Source organism: Gopherus flavomarginatus, chromosome 1 (assembly GCF_025201925.1).
Source record: "Gopherus flavomarginatus isolate rGopFla2 chromosome 1, rGopFla2.mat.asm, whole genome shotgun sequence".
Taxonomy (NCBI): domain Eukaryota; kingdom Metazoa; phylum Chordata; order Testudines; family Testudinidae; genus Gopherus; species Gopherus flavomarginatus.
In genome coordinates this window covers 179,132,813-179,154,315 of record NC_066617.1, presented here as the reverse complement: position 1 = coordinate 179,154,315, position 21,503 = coordinate 179,132,813, and the positions used below count along the sequence as shown (strand labels likewise).

The following is a 21,503-nucleotide window of genomic DNA, read 5'->3' as shown; positions in this document are numbered from 1 at the left end:
CAGGGCTTAATTTGTCCCCCAGCATGCCAGGGCTGTGTAAGTCTGCTGTGAAAAGCGATATTAACAAATATACAAATATCATTTTTCGCAGGAGCAGACTTACTAACTAGCAATCTAAAAAAAAAAACTCAAAACATGCAAAGCACCTTATTTTTGTTTCTGTTCTGCTTAGGTCCAGTAAAGAATAGAGACAACCATACATTATTTTTATTATTGAGTCTGCAAAAAAATCCTACATACATAAATTACCATGATCTGGGCTTGTATATGTGCATATTTATTTGTTTTTCCTAAAGTTAATTAAGTATTTTAGGAAAAATTCTCAGAGCAGCCACCAGCAAGAGTTGATGGCTGCACTCTGAAGCCACCAAAAAATATGTTGTGAGAACCCGTGAAAGGATTGGATATGGAGATTTTCTTGTTAAGCAAGAGGAAAAGGGAAACTGCCATTCACCCCCATGTGAGCCCTACTGGAGAGGGAGCCATTCTGATACCACAAAGTTCCCAGTCAGCATGAAGCAGCTGATCACACGCTGCACTGCAGCAAGGCACTAGGGAGTGCACCAGCATTTCAGACTGCCCCGGGGGGCGGGGGGGGCGGTTATCTGGGGGCTCCCTGCTGGTGGAATTTTGGCTGTTCTCTGGGCCTCATCTGTGAGAGGAAAATCCAAGCCAAAAAATATTAGGAGATTCAGCCCCCAGTATGGGAAGAGTTAAAAATTTGACCAAGGACTGTCTATGAGGCACTGAATTCCTTTCCCATGCAACCCAGCAGCCAGTGTGGGGCAGACCCTATATTTAGAAAGCTGCTAAAGGTTTGGTGCTGACAGTTGTCCTGCCCCTTAGAGAAGAAGTCGCAGAGAGAGAGGAAGGGCAGCTGATCTCTCGCTCTAGCTGTGTCCGCTGCCAAATTTCCTTCCCCATCCACTGGGCTCCGTCTCTGAGCCTAAGACGGGGAGTGACCATTCTGCTGTCAGGAGAGCTCCAGACACGGACAGTAAGTGCCATTTCTTAACATCTTTGCTTCCCATCTCCCCGACTCCATGAGCGGCTGCAACGTCAGCCCTTGTTTATGGGACATGGCTGCACTGATATCTGAGACCAGCTGCCGAGGGATATCTGAGCCCCTGGGGCTGGAATGGGACAGACACTCCCTGAGTGAGAGCCAGAAGTCACTCTGTGACGCTTGTGGAACTGGCTGCTGCTTCTCCAGGTTCCCAACCAAATAATATCACCCTCACCCCCACCACACACACGCACACACACACTCCACTGCACACTGGCAGAGGCTGGCTCATGGCAAAGGCCTCCTGAGGGCGAGTCCTGGGGTTTAGAGTTGGTCAGAATCAAGGGTTTGGCCTTGATCCTTTGCAGTGTTTGGTTATGAGGAGGGTAGGCCTCATTTTCCCTATCCTCATTTTCTTCAGTCTCCATGTCCAGCCCCGCATACTTAGCTGGATGAGTCTCCTTCTAGTGCAGAGGCCTTCAAACTTTTTTCCTCATGCCACCCCCACCCCGGAGCCAGGGACATGACTCAGGGGATTGGGATGACACAGAGAGGGATAAGGAGGCTGAGGCTGGGGCCACAGCTGGGGGCAGGAGCAGAGCCTCGGCCAGGGGCCTAGTCCAGCAGCAGGGCACTGGCCACAGGGCCAGCAGCCGGGGCACCAGGTGCGTAGCCCCCGGCACAGGGCCAGGGCCAGGAGAGGAGCTGGGTGGCGTTCCCTCCCTGCCTCTCTGTGGGGGATGGACCTGGCCCCAGCCATGCCCCCCTCAAATGTTCCTCCACGCCCCCCTAGGGGGCACGCCCCACAGTTCAGGTACCTCTGTTCTAGTGTCTATTAGCAGGGCTGAGCTGTGTGGAAGGAGATAGAGTTTCTGCACAGCCACCCAAGGCCCATCCTCCTTCCTGGCCTCCATGCCTGTTTGCTCCTTCTCTGCACAGTTCCCAGCCCCTGCCAACCAGGAAGGTGTTCATGCCACTTCTGTAATAATAGTCTGCAATGCAAAATCATTGTTGTACCACTACACCGCAGGGCATGGGGAATGCCCTGCCTGCAGCCTGCCCAGCCTAGGGTTGCCAACTCTGAGGTACAAAAAAGCAGGACATCCAGGATGATCCTGAGCCCATAAAACTGCACAGCTGGCCATGTGTGCTGAGCACCCTTAGAGATTTCCTGGGACAACTACCTCATAAAATGATTATCCTAGGAAAATTTGGACAGGTGGCAGCCAATGCCTCTCCTGAAGGGGTTTTCCTGAGTGCAGTGCTTATGTTGTATTCTTATTTCTCTCTCCCTGCCATCTCCCCTCCTCCATCAGATCCTCAGAGTTGGCCATGGCAAGCGGCAAGGACTCAGACAGCGAGCAGGTGGTACCAGATGAAGAGGATAGACCAGACGTGAAGGCAGTGCAGGCCCGCTACCTCCGCAGTCCCTCCCCCAGCCAGTGAGTGCATTTGCCACAGGGACTGCCATGGCTTCCTGACTGCATGTAACAAATTGATTCCCCTTCCTCCCCTACCCCGCACATACCCATCTTATTCAGATCAAGATCATAGCCTCAGGCTTCCCTCTCCTCTAATAGGCAGGAATTTAGAATACCAGCATAGGCCGTACTGGGTGGTGGGGAGACGCTGTGGGGATGGAGCTCATGTGTTATTTATCCCGTTCATTCATCTTAGATCACACAGAGAGAGAGAGAGAGAGAGAGAGAGAGTGAGAGACAAAAGCATTACTCGGAGGAAGCATTATTGTTTTCTCATTCCTTATACTCTCCCTCCTCCTGTTAACTTGCAAAATTCAGATTGGCTTTCAAAATCCAGGTATGTTGGGACCTAGGCTTTTGATTCAACCCATTATATGGATTTGCAAACTCCATGTGTGGATTTTAACCCCCTAGAGGTTGAGGCTATTTGGATTTGGGGTTTTGGTTCAGGCCTCTCTCTCACAGGAGGGCTGGGAACAAGGCAGAAGGATGCCACTTACAGGGCAGCAAAAGTTGGGCTTCTGCCAGTTTTGAGGTGTCTTAGTCAAAATAAGTGTGAGATTTTTTTTTTCAAGTGCCTGCTTCTTAATACAAAATTCCTGACAGGATTTCCCAGAAACTTTCAAACTGCACCTGCAGCAGGAAGTAGGGAGCAATGAAAAGATTCTGCCAAACAGGAGATATTTTGGGGCATGTGGTTGTATGCAAATAGGGAATACACGGTTTCCATAAACAGCCTTAACCATGAGGTTTGCTACCAGCAACAGCTAGAATGTTTGCTTCGTTTTACTGTATTCACTCATTCAATTTTCTGGGCTAATGTGCAACATAATCATGTAGAAATATCACCTAATCACCACCTCTCTCTCCTCCTCCTCACCTGATCAGCCATTCAGACTGAACAGAACCATCTCCTTCACCTTTTCTGCTGGCAGTACCAAATACCACAGTTAAAGTTGCAGAGACACTTCCATTCAAACGGCTACAAGCCGCCCTCCCAGGATCAGGGCTTGTAACTCACACACCTCTTGGGTGCAGTGTTGTGTCCCATCTAGTGGCACCAAAACCACTGAGGGGAGGAAGCTCTAGTCATATGTCTTTTGGCTCATGCACTAAGCTCTAGAGGTCCCAGGTTCAATCCGGCCCACGGACAACCCAGATCTCTCAGTGTTATATGCCCTACTGGCATCCGGCCCTGCTCCCTTTCTGCCGGTTAGTGACGCTGGCCAGTCAGAGAAGGGCAATAGTTGGAGGAACTGGAAGGGAGCTCTCAGGAGGAGATGTACAAGGAGCTGTTCAAGTGGCGGCAGCAGCACAGAAACTCCTGCAACCCCTATTGGCAGTAGCTCAGGACCATGACAACTCCCCTTTGAAGCAAGCACTAGGAGCAGTACTCACACAAGCACTTGAGGCACCAGCACACCCCTGCGAGGGACTCCAGTGCAGTCACTTTATGGTTTTGTTTTGTTGAGATGTGTGACGGGGTGGACTAGGTCCAGCGGCTCCCTGTTGGAGGCCTCAGGGCCCTCCATACCCCATCCCAGAGAGGAGAAGTGGCCTAGAGTTGGCTGTAGGGAAAGCAGACAATCAAAGGGGCTGCAGGAGTGGCCAATCAGGCACCAAGAGGGCTATATAAAAAGGAGCAGCAGAGATAGAGTTGGTCAGTCAGTTGCTGCCTGGAGCTGGCAGAGAGAGGACTGAGTTCATGGCTGGCTGAAAGAGCAGCAGAATCACAGACAGTTCAGTACGGGCAGGGACCAGCAGAGCTAAGAAGGAGTTCCTGGATGGCTGCTGGGACTAGGAAGGGTCTGAGCCCAGGGAGGGCAACAAGAAGACAGTGTCTCCAGGGAGGACGCCCTGAGGGTATGTCCCCATACCAGGGCCGGGAGAAGGTAAAGTCTATATACCCCAGAACGGGTTTGTTCTCTTCCACCTACAGACAGCGTGTGTGACTTGTCCAGAAAGCTGAGTCACTGAAGACCTGCCTAAAAAACCATTAACCAACATCAGAAAGCTTTGATGTGGTTGTCAATTCCTTCAAAAAAAGCAGTTCTTCTTTCGCAGTTCCATCATTAATGAATTGAACATAGATGAGCAACTGACAGCATTGTTCTACATCAGTGGTATCGTCGCACTGAATTGTGAAAAAAGGAGAAGCTTTCACTGTCTCCACAACTTGAAGTTTTAGATCTTTCACCATGTCATCCATGCAAAGTTTCATGGAATTGTTGGAAAGTGAAATTTTTGATATTTTTTTCTTGCTTTCGGCACCAAGCACACTATCAGCTGCTTTCAACGAGCAAGGCTTCACAAGAGTTTCTCCTATTATGTTCGCTTTCTTGGCTTTAGCGATGAACAATGACAGTTTATAAGATGCTTCCACCACTTTGGCCGATGCTTGATGAAAAGCGCCAATAGTGTCCAGCTTCGTGTGTTTTAAATTTTGAAGTTTAGCAGCAAAAAACTCTTTTGGTTTGTCTTTCAAAGTTCTGTGGTTCTTTGTCAAGTGTTGCTCAAGATGACTAGGTCTCAAGGCATCATTACTGAGAACTGTGTGGCATACTACACATTGAGGATGATCAATCCCATTTTTTTCCATGACAGTGAAGCCAAACTTAATGTAGTCTTCATCGTACTTCCTTTTCTTAATCGCAGTCATAATATACTAATAAAAAAAATCTATAAAAATAATTTTCCTGATTTGTGACTAATAATGGATGCAAGTTAATGTGAGTTATCGCGAACATTTATTTTCTACTACTGTTATGTACGGACTCATGCTACTCTATATATACCCCACCACCAATCTGGCAAGTAGCCCGTCTTGCATGGTGAGTGGTGGAGGTAACCACTCTCACAATAGAACAGTCTCTAACGCTCTCACAAGCAAGCTAGGAAGTTTTAAAAAGTTCCATCGCTTTCTACATTGTTCTTCGGCCTCCCCACCGACCAAAATGGCACTCCAACATGTTGAAAGCCAAAAAGAATTAGCATTTCATGGTATGAACTTTGAAAACATTGCAGTTATATACTTTTATTTATAGTTGTATTTTTATTATTATTGTACTTTATGTTATACCTTTATTCTTGTCTACTTATATTCATAATCAAAAATGAGAAGATTGTTAACACTTTATTGCAGTTAAATAATATAGGCCTGTAATTGGACAACTTTATGAATAGTTATTATTATGTATACAGAATATGTATAATTTATTGTCTGGTCTATTAAATAAATAAAAAAATAAAAAAATTACACTGATAATTTTTTTTTCATTATGAACATTTCACAGCCTCGCACCCCGCTTGGAATTTCTTCACGTCCCCCAGTTTGGGAACTGATGATGTAGAGCCATCCCCTCAGCATGGGTCTCTGGGTGCCCCTAGCAGCACAGCTCCCTTTGGAGACAATACCATTGTCTGTGGCTCCAACAGTCAAGCCCCATTCCTCCCTTTCAAACAGACTGCAGACCTGGACATTCCACCATGCACATGGATTTCCACAGCAAAAGCTGAGCTCTGCAGAGGGGAGCATGCTACATGCAGTGACTACTACCCTGCTCTTCTCCCTCCCTATTCCCAGAATCACACTTAGATTTGTGGAGCCTTCTGCAAATCCCTCTTCGGCAGATGTTGTGGGGTTTCCCACCCACTTTTGTTCCCCACTCTGCATAGCTAACAGGAGCGGGTGCCCCTCAATTCCCTGTCTGTAGTTGCTCATCAAGATTCTCTCCACAAATACTGGTTTGGGCTGAGACGCCACATGCATGGTGTCAACCTGGAGGGGAATTTGGGGACCAAGCACGTACAAAATCTGTTCAGAAAGTCTTGACTGAGGGGAAATACATTTTCCCATCATAAAAATTTGTTCAGTTGTGGGCCCCGCCCTCTACCACTTCCCACCTCCATCTAATTGTATCAGCCGAGGTCTGAACTCTCCAACTCTTTCTGGACCAACCCATCACACTGCACAGTCCTTTCTGCCTACCCCAGTCTCCCCAGCTGCTCCTGGGTTTGGAATGATGCTGCCCACCTACCCTCCCATGGCCAGTTATTATGGGAACCAATTTAATCCATGCCGCTGGCAGCCAGGCTGGTGCGTGCAGAAGCCTGTGATGTCCAGGCCTTCTCATGGAGGAAGAGGAAACAGCCACCAATTCAAGTCAGAGAGAGAGAGAGAGAGAGTCTCCACAGTCAGCTGTCTAACCCCAATGCCATGCTGGGCCCTGAGGACCAGAGTGGGGCACAGGGAACAAGCTTCCCTGGGGTTTTATCCTTTACTTGCTCACAGTGAACTCAGCATGTCTTTCCTTAATGTATTCTTTGTATATAAATCTATCCCTGGTGAAAGGTGTAGGACTGACAGCTCTGGAGATTGATGCTCTCTATTTATCCATTGAACAAGTACAGCACCACCAGCAGCAGAATACGCTTCCTCTATACAAGCCCCTGTGGAAGTAACCCAGAGGGACCTCCTCCAGGGATGAGAGGGGAGCTCAGTATATATGACCTGTTCTGTCCTTGACATTTCTCTTGAGACTATCAACAAGGAGCCCAGTTAGCAGCAGTTTCAATGGAGGCTTTTTTATGTGGCTACCTGTCCCATGGGAATGGAATTGAGACCCCAAACTTATTTCACATAGTTCACAGAACCACTATGATTATATTAATGAACTTTTAATTCATTTTCCATTGACAATCAAAGGAGCACATTTTTTTTGCGAAAATGTTCACAGGCAGAGAATGGGTCACAAATACTCATATAAATGTGTATTCAAATGAGGGCAGATTTTTAAAGGTATTTAGGTGCCTAGTGAGATTTCCAAAAGCAACTGGGTGCCTAAAACGCTGCCTCAGGCACACCGGGTCATGGACAGAGATCACTGCAGGTCCAGAGCAGCTGTCAAGAGGGGACACTAGATGAGGAGAGCCTGGTACACCATAGCCAGCACTCAGGGGACAGCTGCTATGCCCACCCAGCTGCAAGGGGGCACTCCAATGGGGAGTTCACTCTTCCACAAGCAACTAAAGCAAGCTCCAAGATAAGAATGGATCATCCTCTCTTTTGTCCTCTGAGTATGATGCCTCTTCTTGCAAACGTGCTTTGACTTTCAACACAGGCTTTAAGGATCTGTTGTTCAGGACATAAATAACAGTGGACTGGTTCCTGCTGCCTTTTTCTTGTATAGGCCAGATAAATGAGCCTCCAAAAACCTGTAGGAGAACACTTCAACCTCCCAGGCCACACTATAACAGACCTTAAGGTGGCCATCCTGCAGCAAAAAAACTTCAGGACCAGACTTCAAAGAGAAACTGCTGAGCTTCAGTTAATCTGCAAATTTGACACCATCAGCTCAGGATTAAACAAAGACTGTGAATGGCTTGTCAACTACAAAACCAGTTTCTCCTCCCTTGGTTTTCACATCTCAACTGCTAGAACTGGGCCTCATCCTCCCTGATTGAACTGACCTCATTATCTCTAGCTTGCCTGCATATATATATACCTGCCCCTGGAAATTTCCACTACATGCATCTGACGAAGTGGGTATTCACCCACGAAAGCTCATGCTCCAAAACGTCTGTTAGTCTATAAGGTGCCACAGGATTCTTTGCTGCTTTTACTAGGCACCTAATTAGCTTTGAAAATCTGGTCCTGAATGTACAAGCAGCCATTATGAAAGCTGTTGGTGGGGTTAGTAATTGTCCAACCAGAGAACAGAAACAATACCATGTGACTTGATTGACCAAACATACTGTGAATGTCAAATTATGATGCAACCACTGTGGTGAGTAGTTTGCAAGAGATTCATAGCCTGCCAGATGATCACTTAAACCATCCATCAAATAATCTGGAAGAACAAACACATCTATAAAAGTCGAATAGTGTTTGCAGACAATTTGTTAACAGAAAAAGGGCCAAAATTGCAGCATAATTCTGAATTCTTCACCAAACTCTAGTCAGAAGCCACCCTTCATATAAAAGCAGAGCAGCAGACTTGGAGTTGATGTGTCTGGAATGGCACTCAGATATTAGTGATGAGGGAGGTACAAGAACGTGGGATACATTACGCCTGGGAGAATTCTGTACAAAAAAATTAAAAATTCTGCTCACAATATTTTAAAATTCTGTAAAATTCTGCATATTTTATTTGTCAAGTTAACACAATATAATCATACCAATTTTAATTATTTTGGTAATTTATTTCAAAATACCTGTCAGCAAATATGTCTAACAATACAGACAACAAAAAAGATTCAGGAAATTTTTTTTGACAAATAGATTCCTTACTAGGCATATTAATACAGAACTCTTGAATAATAATTCATTTAAACTACAGTACAGAACCATATTTCCTACACCCCTCAAAAGCCATGCAGGGAGTTACGAGTAATGGAGGAGCTAAGGGAGAGGGAAGTAATTCCTGGGAAGAAGTATGGGTATGAATTTGGAAGGTAGTTGGGTATGGATGGGAAAAGTATGGAACAAATTTTTTTGGGAGTCAGACAAGGATTCTTAGGGAACTTCCCCCATGCAGACCCTGACTGATCCCTAGCTTCTCCCATTTAGTCAGGCACATCTGCCCTGTCCCTATGTGTCCTTGTACCCCATCCACATTTGTCCTTCCACCGCCACTCAGACACCCATTCCCCTGTCCCTGTACCCCTTCAGCCAGCCCCTTCCCCCATCCCCATGTGTCCCTGAACCCCCTCCCCCATCTCCATGTGTCTCTGTGTCATCACTCAGCCACCTCCATTCCCCCATGTGGCCCTGCACTCCCTTCCTCATCCCCATGTGGCCCTGCATCTCCCTCCCTCCTATCCCCATCTGCCTCTGTACCCCCATTCAACCACCCTCCTTCCCCCATATGGCCCTGCATCCTATTCCCCCTATGGCCCTGTGCTTCCATTCCCATTCAGCCCCTGCCCCTGTTTGTGACCCCCAGCAACCCTATGTGCCCCATGTTGTCTGTCTCCTGACCTGTCCCAACATGGGCTGTGAAGAAGGCTTTTTCTCTTCCCTGTCATAGCTGGGGCTGGCCAGGAGTGGCTGCTCTGTTTCAGCATCACAGTGCCCTCTGGTGGGCAAGAGGCAGAATGCCAGCAACTTTCTGGCAGAAGCTATTTGCTGCTGAAAAAAATAAAAATATGCATGGCACATGAATTATGCACATACACAGTGGTGAAAAATCCCCCAGGAGTAATACAGCTACACAACAAGAGGAGCCTGCAGCAGTGAGTCTCAGAGTCCAAGTCTATAGACTCTGGCTCCTGGGGCTTGTGCGTCTATGCTAAAATAGCTTGTAGACATTTGGGCTGGAGCTTGGGCTCAGAAGCCATGATAGTGGGATGCTCTTTAATCTATAGAGCCAATCTCTAGCGCCTCCTTCTATTATAACTAATGATAAATAAGAAGTGATTTTCAAGCAAAAAAGTTAACTGTGCGGATGTACCCTTAAATTCTCCTTCACATGAATAACCCATCTAACAATCCCATCCCACCCACCTACCTGCAGGAACTCACTCTCCAGGTCTGTTCTTCTGATGTTTCTTTCCACTGACCGCAGATCCTCATTGCAGGCCTCACTTTCACCCACTTGCTGCCACATAGCCCCTAATTCCTACCTCCTATACTACATATATTACATGTAATGCCAAATCCTCTCCCATAGGACCCCACCACCACTTCTTGCAGACATCCTTTGGATGATAGAGATCTCTTCCAAAGGCACTTGTCACACTGTCCAGGGGGGAGTATCTTTCCTTCCATCCCTCATAAGGTCCTCTGTCTGCCTTCCCTGCTGCTTCCCTCTGAAATGGTTGAGAAGGGAAGCAATACCAGAGGTGCAGGGCAGATGAGGAAGTGTTTGTCTAATACCAATATCATTGACTGGCAGGTATTCAGCGATATCAGACACAGACACAGAAAGCATCTTCATGGAGCCTATCCACCTGTCCTCTGCAGTAGCTGCTAAACAGATAATAAATGAAGGTAAGCGAATCAAAGGGGCAGGGTAAGTAAGAAAGACTTTGGTTGCACTAGGTTACCCTCTTTCACCTGGGGAATCTTACAGTGCTAAAAAAACTTTCATGAAGCCTCATAACCCCCCACGCCCCATCATGAGGTAGAGAGGTTGTCTCCATTTTACCTACCATTACACAGACATGTTTGGAGACTTGCCTTAAAGTCACATACATAGTGAGTCAGTGGCAAAGTCATAGAATACAGTGAATGAGTCCTGATTCAGAGCTGCCTGCTCTAACCAGGGGCACTGGAACAAGGGTGGAGGGGGCAGGGGTCCATGGCCCCCTCACTTTTAAAAGTGGGAGGACAATGCCCTCTGATTTTTTACCGGCCATAAGAACAAGCAATGGTGGAGAGGTGGCAGAGAAGAGCCAGCAAGGGGCAGGTTCTCGGGGAGAAGGGGCAGGGCAGTGCAGGGTGTCGGGGAAAAGAGGGGGTGAGTTACTGGTTTGGGCACTGGTCCCCCCCTACACACACTGTTAGGGAACTTCCACCACTCCTGGCTCTAACCATTGGGCAAGCTCCCTTCCCCATATGCTTGGGATTAGAATGAGACTGCCCCAGACACCTTTTCACTTGTAAACAGCCAGCCTAGATCTACAAGGGATGAAAGGAAAGGTTACTGTGCTCAGTCCCCTATTAACTGTCTTGAGGCTACTGCCTAAGCACACACATGCACACATTTCAGACTGGCTGGGTGGACACTGTTCAACAAAGTTAAGAAGCCCCCAGGATTGTTCCAGAGAGAAAGAATAGTGAATTCTTCACATGCTTTGAGTGACAGTCAGTTCATTCCAGAGCTGAAGACAAAGGAGGTCAAAGTGGATTCAGTTTGTCCGGGGATGTTGGAGTCTGCAGAGCAGCTGCTGGTGGAGGACCTGTACAATCGAGTTAAAGAAAAGATTGATGACACCAGCTTGTTCAACACACCGTGTGTGATGGACTTGCAGAGGGCACTCATGAAGGACAAGCTGGAGTCCCCCTGGGATCCTGTGGATGAAGTCTGGCCCAACGTCTTTATAGCAGAAAAGTGAGTATGAACTTTTGTCCTTGAGATCGCACAAAATTCCTAGTGAAAGGTTTGATGGAGTCACTAAAGTCACCTCAGCATAATATTTATTACATGTAATGCCTTTCATCCCCAGAGATCCAAAGACATTTTACAGTCTATGTGTACAAAGATCACACAGCACTGAAAAGCAACCACTTCTGTGAAAAACCACAGCTTTTGCACCACACACATTGACACTTCACAACAGTTTAGGAAAGGAGGGGAAGAACACCATATCCAATTAAAAGTACCCAGGAAACTGCAAGCAAAATGAAATTACTGCAGTTGGAATTTGGCCCAGACGGGGGAAATGTCATGCAATTTATTGAAGACTAGTGGCCAGAGTCTCTGTTTTATAGCTCTTCCAAAAGACAGCACCTTCAGCAGCCTAGTGCTCCCTAACATTGCGCTGAGGCATTGGTTCAGCACTAAGAGGGAAGAGTGCTATCTAATGAATCACCAGTAATGTGTCCTGCAGCACCTTGCTTCTCTTTGAGCATCTCTCAAGTATGTATTGAATATAACTGCTAGAAGACCACTGAGAGGGTGCTACTCTTCTGCCTAATCTTATAATAGAGGGAGGGAGGCTACTGTATCTACAGATACCTCAGTCTCTTGGGCTAGACTTACTTGCATTTGGGCTTGTCTTCTGTTCACCTAAATGGGATCGAAACCCTACTCTCAGGTGCTGAGTTGGCCCTATCTCCTGCTCCTATCTCATTTTCACCATTCACAGATCTTGACAGCCTGTGTTGCTACTCACAGTTCTGAAATCTGCATTAGACATTTGAGAGACAGAGCAGTCAGATGGTTGGGTGGAAAGGGTAAACTTGTGTGTCCGTATCAGTGTCTATAAAGCAGAGACAGCCCAACAGATAGAATATTCCTTTAAGCAGAGGTCAGGTTGGGAAGAGTTGCACCAAGTTTGTGACTGGATACATCTGCCTGACAGCCACTGTTTTGTGCTCCAGAATCTCAGCTTTTATTTAAGAGTCTCTGGCTCTTATGATTGCAAAGGAAGCTTCAAAATGTGAACAGAGTCTAACCAATCCCCTGCTGTGTGCCTGAATCTGAAGAGAGCCTGAAACAATAGCTCTAAGAGATTTGAACTCTTTCATGTATCTCAATGGGGAGTCAGCTTTGAAGACTACCTATGGCAACTTACATGTGAATATTGTTAATTATTATATTACTAATCAAAGCTTCCAAGAAAAGAGAGGGACTATCATATGATGAAGATTTGCATAGTCTACTGAGAGTGTAATCTCATTCTGGAGTCATGAGTGGGTGGTGGAGTCATGAGTGGGGGGAGTTTCAGTTGTGGCAGGAGCTTGGGAGAGTATCCTCCTCACACAGTGTTTTTTCCAATCTGTCCCTGAGTTTAAGGACAAAGGGAAAGTCCCCACATGGGAATCTATCTAAGCTGTTCCTAGGTCAATCTGAGGGCACCAATCATACATGTTAAAGAGTTCGTCTTTCAATATCATGCACCTTTTCTTGCCCTTAGGTTGTTCAGGGCTCTGGTACACACCTCTCAGCCAAAAACCTGTTCCTTTTCTAACCCCTCAGATTGCAAAGGAGCTTTGTAGAGATCCTTCCACAGCATTCACTGGGCTGGCAAAGCGTTAAATCCAATTTGGCGTGCCACTCTCGATGCCCCATTATGTTCATTCTGTTCAGTTCTTTTCCCATTTTAATCAAGCCATGGTTACCCTCTTACTGATATCTCCCCTTCTAAAACCACCTCTGCTGGCCCCCTGGACAATGGACTGGCTCTCTCCAGCCTCAGAACAGGAGCCAACTTCTAATATTGCTTTCTCTTCTTTGGAGGAGTGTTGCAGTGAACAAAGGCCGCCTGAAGAGGCTTGGGATCACTCATATCCTGAATGCGGCTCATGGTACTGGTGTGTACACAGGGCCAGATTTCTACAATGGTTTGAATATCCAGTACTTGGGCATTGAGGTGGATGATTTCCCAGAGATGGACATTTCCAAACACTTTCATCAGGCTGCAGAGTTCCTTGATGAAGCATTGCTGACATACAGAGGTAAGATAAGGAGACTGGGCTAGTTCCTGGACACTTGGAAATCCAGTGATGCGGGAGGCATCACAGAGAACATTTTGGACCAGATTTCTAGTTGCCCTTTGGCTCCATTGTATATGGCAGATGGAAGGCTCCTGGTGAATACCCCAGGCCTAGTTCTGCACTGCCCCCACATAAGGCCCAGCATATCACGTGTTACTATTGCAATAATATCGAGCTATTGTTCAAGGCTATCTGCTGCTATGTCCTGTATGCTGAGTCCTTACCTTTGCTAGATTATCTACTACAGAACAGTAGGGGTCACTGTGCTGTTGAAAGACAAAACAGGTAATGCATTTCTATGTGGTTATAGCCAAAGCCCTGCATGCCCTGTTGGACCTAAATTCTATGCAAAATATCTCCTGGCCTGGTTATTTCTATGGAACTGTAGTATAGCATTCTGGAAATTCTGTAGCAATATCAGCTAAAATTAAAAATACGGATCTTAACTAAATTCAGTATGAAAATGAATACTACAGTCAGTCTTCCTCTACCTCTACCGTGGTCTTCAGTATCCCTTGAGTTATTTATTTTCATAATAAATTCATTTAATTTTATTCTGCCCTTACATTTTGAATGTGCCGCTAATTTTTGTGTTGACAATGTAACTACATTGCAAAAGGTCTCAGTAGGAAAAGCTGGTGAGCTAAAAGGAGGCAGCTGGGGCTTCTGGCAAGTAGGAATTTGTGAGAGGCAGTTTGGGATAGTAGGGAAAGTTGAATGTTTCTGGTAAAATATCAATAGTGAAATAGCTGACACTTTAGATTTGCTTCGCTGGGTTTCAGAGTGAATAGCACATTGATATACATGGGATAAATGGGAGAAGTGCAAACATTTTACATCTGGGGAAACTGAGGCACAGTGACTTAGACAAGGTCACACAGCAAGTCAAGAGTATTGTAAGGCTCGAGTCACTAATGTTTGTAAAGTGCTTTGAGATTTTTTTTGATTAAATGTACTATATAAGTACAAACTATTAATACAATTTCTGTAGTTAGCTTATTTTAAAATGTGCCCATCCACAGTTTGTGGCACATGTACACATGTTACTTGGTATTATTTTGATTGTCTCAAATTTTAATTAAGATAAATCAGAAAATAAAACAGAAAAAATATTTAACATCGGTCTGATCTAAACCGCAGTGAAATCAAGAAATTCATTGAGATCAATAGACTTTCGATCAGGCCCTTTGGGGTGCATTGCAGATTAACCTTGTAGGTTGTTGAAAGCATCTGACACTTTTATATTTCGTACCTGTAGGTAAAATCCTGGTAAGCAGTGAAATGGGAATCAGCCGCTCGGCTGTGCTGGTGGCTGCTTACCTGATGATCTTCCACCACATGACCATCTTAGAGGCCCTGATGACTATAAGGAAGAAGCGTGCCATTTACCCCAATGACGGCTTCCTGAAACAGCTCAGGGAGCTCAATGAGAAGCTGCTGGAGGAACGAGAGCAGGAAGACCCTGGGGATGATGATGACACAACCAGCCAGAGTTCTGTCATCGAAGCAGGGACCCATTCCCTGCTGTCTGGAGTGGAGGTCTCTGGGAGTGTTGTGGGAGCCAAAGTGCACTCCATCACGGTAGAGGAAGAGGATACCACCAGCATTCTGGGAAGTGTTATGAGTTCTTCCTCCATGGGAAAAGCTAGCTTGGTTTCCAAACAACCCAGTCTGATCAGTGAGGAGGAGGAGGAACAGCTGTATGAGGAATGGAGACAGAAGCAAGGCCTGCCAGCAAGAGAGCCACCAAATCAGGATGTGGAAAGCACATCTACAAAATTTCCAGATCAGGGAGGAGAGGAATCTGAGGAGAATGTGGAACGGATTATTCAAGAGTGGCAGAGTCGAAATGCAAAATATGAAAAGGAAGGTTATTGGCTACCCAGAGAGGATGATGGAGTCTCCAACGTGGGAGAAAGGCCGTATCCTTCAAGTGAACTGGGTGACACGGAGAGTGTGAGCAGCCTTGACATCCAAATCCTGAAGCAACAACTGGAAGCCAGCAGCATCAACAGACTGAGGAGGGGCCGCACAGATTCTATGTCTACGGAGAGCACCTGGGATATGTGGAACCAGAGGCTGCTGGAGATTGAGAAGGAAGCTGCTCAGAGATACCGTTCCAGGAATAAAAGTGGTGATGAAAGTCCAGAACCAAAGCCAGGAAGAAAGGGCAGAGATGTGGATGTGGAGAGTGTTATCTCAGATACCAGCTCCTTTCATAACTTCTGCAAAAAGAACAAAGACAAGCTGACCCCTCTTGAAAGGTGGAAGATCAAGAGAATCCAGTTTGGCTTTCACAAGAAGGATTTAGAATCCTCTGTGTCCCCCAAGATGGAAGATGGCAGCCAGCCAGTCGAGGAGGCAACAGAAGAAGAGAAGGATCTATCAGATGTCAACCTGACAGCTTACCAGGCCTGGAAAATGAAACACCAGAAGAGGGTGGGCAATGAGAACAAGGATGATATTGTGGAGCTTGCCAAGGGTGAAGATTCTGCTTCAGCCAAAAGGAAGCAGAGGAGGATGGAGCTACTTGAACATTCAAAAAAGATCCTGGAAGAAAGCCAGTCTCTGTGCAGCTGGGAGACAGAGAGTGCAATGAGTGGGAGTATCCCGCTGTCATCTCTTTGGCCCTCAACACCTTCCATAAGCGGTGCTGAAGATTCAGCTTCTTCACTGAGCATGCAGAGCAACCGTTCATCTTTACCTCAGAACAGAAGCAGTGCTGGGACTATGCAACCCCAAATGCCAGCTACACTTCTACCCAACATCCCAGTTGGCCCAGGTGATGTGATATCCATGGCCAGCATTCAGAACTGGATTGCCAGTGTGGTTAACGAAACCATTGCTCAGAAACAAAATGAGATAATGATGTTGTCCCACCCACCCTCCACATTGGCTTCCAGCGTGAAGTCAGGTGACTTTGGCAGATGCCTCGATGATGACAAGGCCTCCCTTCTCAGTGCACAGAGTGGTTTGTCTGTAGCTAGCTCTCTGCTCTGCCAGAGGGACATGAACGGTGCTGACACCCAGTCCATTCTGTCTTCCAATCCCTCAATGAGCATGAAGGCAGGAGGGTCTAGCTCAAGCATGAGGGTGACTCAAACAAGCAAGCCACTGTACAGCCTCTTTGCAGATGACATTGACCTGAAAAAGCTCAGTCGGAAGGAGAAGGAGATGCAGATGGAGATGAGAGAAAAAATGTCAGATTATCAAATCGAGAAGCTTGTCAGAGACAACAAGCGCAGCACTTTATTTAAGAAGAAGAAGACCCAGGGAGAAGATGAAGAGAAAGTCGAAGACAACACAGAGAACACAATAGGTGGCATTCGGTACCCTTTCCAAACAGATCTTGACAGAACTGATCCAGCTTCTGCTTTCACTGGTCAGTTTGCAAATACTGGTGCCATGAATTCAGAAGTGGAGACCAATGTTGATAAGTGGCTGAGTGGCCTGAAAGCAGAAGAAAAGACATCATATCATGACCATGCTGAAAAGGCTAGAGAGAAATACAATAGATCATCCACTCTCAGAGAGGTGGACTCTGAAGCATGCAAGTATAGCTTCTCCAGATCCCAAAGAGAAGAGGTGAACAATTCTTCTTCCTATCAGTGTAAAGGTGATTCACTGAGAACCACATCAAGATTTTCTTCCACCTCTGCAAAAGAGGACAAGGAAGTGTACAAGTTCACACGAACAAAGGCCAGAGAGACAAGTTCTAGGGAAGAAAGCCCAGAGCTGTCCTATGATTCTGAATCCCCAGGACCATCAATGCAGAGTCGAGTCAGATGCCGTCACTTGGAAAAATCTGAAGAGGAGTCTAGTTCCAACATGTCAGAATTTGGAGCAAAGAGAAAGTTCATTCAGAGTTTTTCAAAGTCTGAAGATGACGGAGACAGAGAAGAGAAGGTGGAAGAAAGTGAAGAGAGGTTTGCATCAAGGCAATTCTCACAGTACAGACGAAGCACCCACAAGGAAGAACAAATGGATGATGATGCCATTATTGCTGCCTGGAGAAGCCGGCAAGAAGAAACTAAGGCAAAGCTCCGGCGAAGAAGAGAGGAATGACTGAGGACAAGGTTGTTAAGACACCATCAGGATTGAAGTGGGGTCCCAGCCTCAGCAGGAGTCCCAGACACAGATGTCTCACCTGAATCACTCATCATTATATTTCAGATCATCCTTCATGATTTCCAGGGCACTGCTGATGTCCTGAAGAAGCTTTCTTCACCTTAATCAACAGACTTGGAGGAAGAAGGTTAATTATTTGAAGTCTTTGTGGTTTATCAAAAAGAAGAAGCTTGTGCTAAATTATTAGCACAGGTGTGAATAAATCTTTAGGAAACACTTCTTTCCGGAGAATATTTTAGTAACAATAGCAGGTAAAGCTATTCTTCCCTCTGGGACAGCACCCACAAGTCAAGAGTTTGGTCAGGTCTTGTTTTGATTATTTCACTTTTCTGGAGTCATTAAAGAGTCACTCTAGCATTATTTCTAGCTTTGTTTTGATTATAAATAGGGGAATGGGGAACTAACAATCTCTCTAGATGCTTGACAGTGTGGTTTCATCTCTTATCAGCATTGCCTTTTCCCATATGGAAAATATTGAGGGGTTTTTTTTTAGTACAGTACTCCTTTTCTTATTAAGCAAAAGCCAATTTGGCTTTTTTGTGTGTACTTCATCAGTGTCGTAAATATCAACATGATTTTAAGGCATACAATACATTTAAGGTTTGCTCCACTGAGTAGTTGCAGCAGAACAAAATATCCATTAAATGTAGCTATTGTGGGGATTTATATTTTAGGATTTCTTAATTTATTTGCTGTCAATTGATTGAGACTACAGGGAGGAAAGCGACTTTGAAACTCAAGGATAGTCCCATACTGTATATAGCATAAGACCAAACTCTGAAATTACTACTTGACAGTGTCTGACCCTTTTAAAAATGATTATATTTAGGGTGGTGGATCTTGACATGTACCTAGTAGAGCTAACATAACCTATATAGTAACAAGGAAAGAACTAGATAAATTCATGGAGGATAGGTCCATCAGTGGCTATTAGCCAGGATGGACAGGGATGGTGTCCCTAGCCTCTGTTTGCCAGAAGCTAGGAATGGGCAACAGGGGATGGATCATTTGGTGATTATCTGTTCTGGTCATTCCCTCTGGGGCACCTGGTATTGGCCACTGTCAGATGACAAGATACTGGGCTAGATGGACCTTTGGTCTGACCCAGTATGGCTGTTGTTATGTTCTAAGAATGCATCCTCCTTGTTAGAAGTTTAATACACTCATGGATCTGTCTGTGTGATACCACTGCTCACAACTGGATGGAATTAGACACAGTCCAATATGATTATGTCTCCTGCTAGTTGCTTGAGGTCTACAAGAAGAAATATACTTAATACTACTGGCTGCTTGGTAGTCTTAATAATGGATATTCTGATCTCATTCAAAAGGTAAAGCTCTATTTTGGAGGACAGGTCCTGAGTTCAATTTGACTCATGCACGTATGCAGTTCAGCTGGTGCCTGTCTGTTATGTCTGTAGTCCGACTGTGTCTTTCATTATTTTTCAGCATTATTGCCTTAAATAAAAGGGTGGTACTCATACCAATCTCTGGTAATAAACAAATGGGTGACTAATACATGCTGAAATACAACATGCAAAGATAACAGCTCAAAGAGAAAATCTTGTTTCTGTTGAATGATAACTCTGTGGTAATTTCACATTTATTTTCAAGAGATGGCAATTTTAATCAGGCTCTAGGTTAATGTTAGCATGCTCTATGTTCATTTACTTCAGAGACTCTGGTTCAAATCCCTGTCATGGTGTGCTGAATCCTGTGATGTCCTATGTGACAAGACAACTCATCTAGACACCACTGTAGGAGTTATTTGTGTGGATTGTACATCACTGTAAGTCTCTGACACATGAAGACACTTACTATTTGGCTGAATAATATAATATATCACCAGCCAAATTTCCCATTTCTCCCTCAAATCCTATCTCAAAATACCTTTAGCCAGCTTCCATCACTGATCTCCACTCTGAAATTATCTGCTCCCTCTCATATTTAGATTATATTTTGAAACACCAGACACCTCCGCAACAGCATTCCTAAAACTAAATATAAGCAGAAACCCAGGTAGAAACCTGTCATTGGTGTACTAGTCTTCCCTCAAAAATAATTTTCTCTTTCTGTGTCTTTTCATCTTGTCTCCCTTCCTCCATGATTTTGAGAGATAGATGTTGTTATGATTTTATCACTTCCCAGTATGGTAACTCCCTAATATGGATTGTAAGCAACACAGGGCATGCACTTTATCTTCCTACTTGTCTGTGTGGTGCCATGCACATCAGCACTGTCATCTACATAATAATTAATGATAAAATGTGTCTGTCTTTTTTTAAATTCAGTATAAGCTTAGAACCATTTCACTCAACTATTAGACTTCTGGATCTGTTAGAAGTAAGGATCCAAGACAAGGTTAACCACTAGAGGATCAGTGATCTATGAGGGAAAGGGGTTCTCAAAATCAGGTGATTAAACAATAACAGAAGGAGGGAAATAAGAAAAGGAACAGATTTTACTTATTTTGTTTCTTTGCAGTAAATTCAGATTACATTTTTCATTTAAACTGAATCCCAGGGCTGCTGCAGAATTTAATTATTCAAGACAGAGGACAGTATATGATTGTATAACAAGCCTGAAACGCTCCACCCTGTTAGCAAATTTTGACTCGTCTGGGAAAGGATTAAGTGGGTTTTGCTGACTCATTGAGGTAGGTGGCTTATTACTGCACTTGTATAAAAGGGGAATGGAAATGGCTGTCTGGGGAGACAATCTAGGATGTGGGCTGAGCAGTCATGAGGGAGAAACCTGAGAAACAGCTGAACTTTGTTTTCTTATTGCTGGTATCTTCGTTAATAAAGCCAAACCCCCAAACAGGAAGGGGATGATTTTGGACTCTACACATTGTGTGTACTGTGTTTGAGAGCAGGTTGGGAAAGGCTCCAGTTCACAGGTATAAATTACATGAAACAGTGACATAAAGCCCTTGCATGGTGAAAATATTAAAGCATTCAGTCATGAGGCCAATAACCAAGAGGGAGAGAAATGAAGAGGTCTGGAGGCAGGGTAGAAAAGTCAGGTTTTAAGATGAGAATTTAAACAGAGATAAAGAGGAGAGATACACAAAGACTGTTTCGGGCAACCAGAATTGCTGAGGGAATGGCTTTTATACCAACTGCAGTGGTCTGGCGCTAGATTAGTGGAGTAGATAGGTATCCAAAATGTATCCAGACAGACTACCTTTCTGTGACCCTCTGATAACGCCTCAGCGTCCTCCTCCCCACAATCCTTCAGTGAAAGTGAGCAAGAAGCCACTTGCACAGGGACTGATGTTCTGGCACAGCTTCACATGCCTGCTGCATGCAGGAGGATTTGACTTTTGTCATTTTGGAATTGGGGGGAGGACAGGGAGGTTCACATGGCCAATTTTACCCTAAAGTACCCTCAGTACTCTAGAACTGAAGGCACCCAAAGCTGCATTAGTCCCAAAGTATTTCAAAATCACAAAACTCAGGAGGCTTTTATTATTACACTGTATCTAGGGTGCTCCAAAATCTCAGTGCCTAGGGGCATCTTACTGCTGCATCATGGCTTGTAGTAGTCACCCAGGACAGAGTTGCACGTGAGGCGTAGTACTTCACAATGCTGCAGCCCATGCCTTGAGCAGTTTGATGTCTCATGTTTTACAATCATAATTTGGTAAGAGAAAGCTTGTGAAACTAAAGTAAAATACAAATATCTTTTTCATTTGAGAAACACCTGCTTTGGAGATTTTTATGAT

At 45.1% G+C, this 21,503-nt stretch overlaps 1 protein-coding gene across 1 annotated transcript; it reads left to right on the top strand.

Annotated features, from left to right (window-relative positions):
• Positions 1 to 855: 855 nt before the first annotated feature.
• STYXL2 (serine/threonine/tyrosine interacting like 2) lies at positions 856 to 18,136 on the top strand. Its single transcript, XM_050956965.1, has 6 exons — positions 856 to 997; positions 2,323 to 2,448; positions 10,383 to 10,477; positions 11,309 to 11,540; positions 13,392 to 13,609; positions 14,907 to 18,136. Exons 2-6 carry the CDS (start codon positions 2,339 to 2,341, stop codon positions 17,711 to 17,713), a joined length of 3,462 nt encoding a protein of 1,153 aa, XP_050812922.1. The 5' UTR covers positions 856 to 997; positions 2,323 to 2,338; the 3' UTR covers positions 17,714 to 18,136.
• The last annotated feature ends 3,367 nt before the right edge of the window (positions 18,137 to 21,503 follow it).

Bases quoted from the DNA above. Each gene is read 5' to 3' on its own strand.
- STYXL2 (XM_050956965.1), top strand. From the start codon at position 2,339: ATGGCAAGCGGCAAGGACTCAGACAGCGAGCAGGTGGTACCAGATGAA. The intron at 2,449-10,382 runs GTGAGTGCATTT...ATTGACTGGCAG, and splicing joins CGCAGTCCCTCCCCCAGCCA to GTATTCAGCGATATCAGACA. The intron at 13,610-14,906 runs GTAAGATAAGGA...TCGTACCTGTAG, and splicing joins AGCATTGCTGACATACAGAG to GTAAAATCCTGGTAAGCAGT.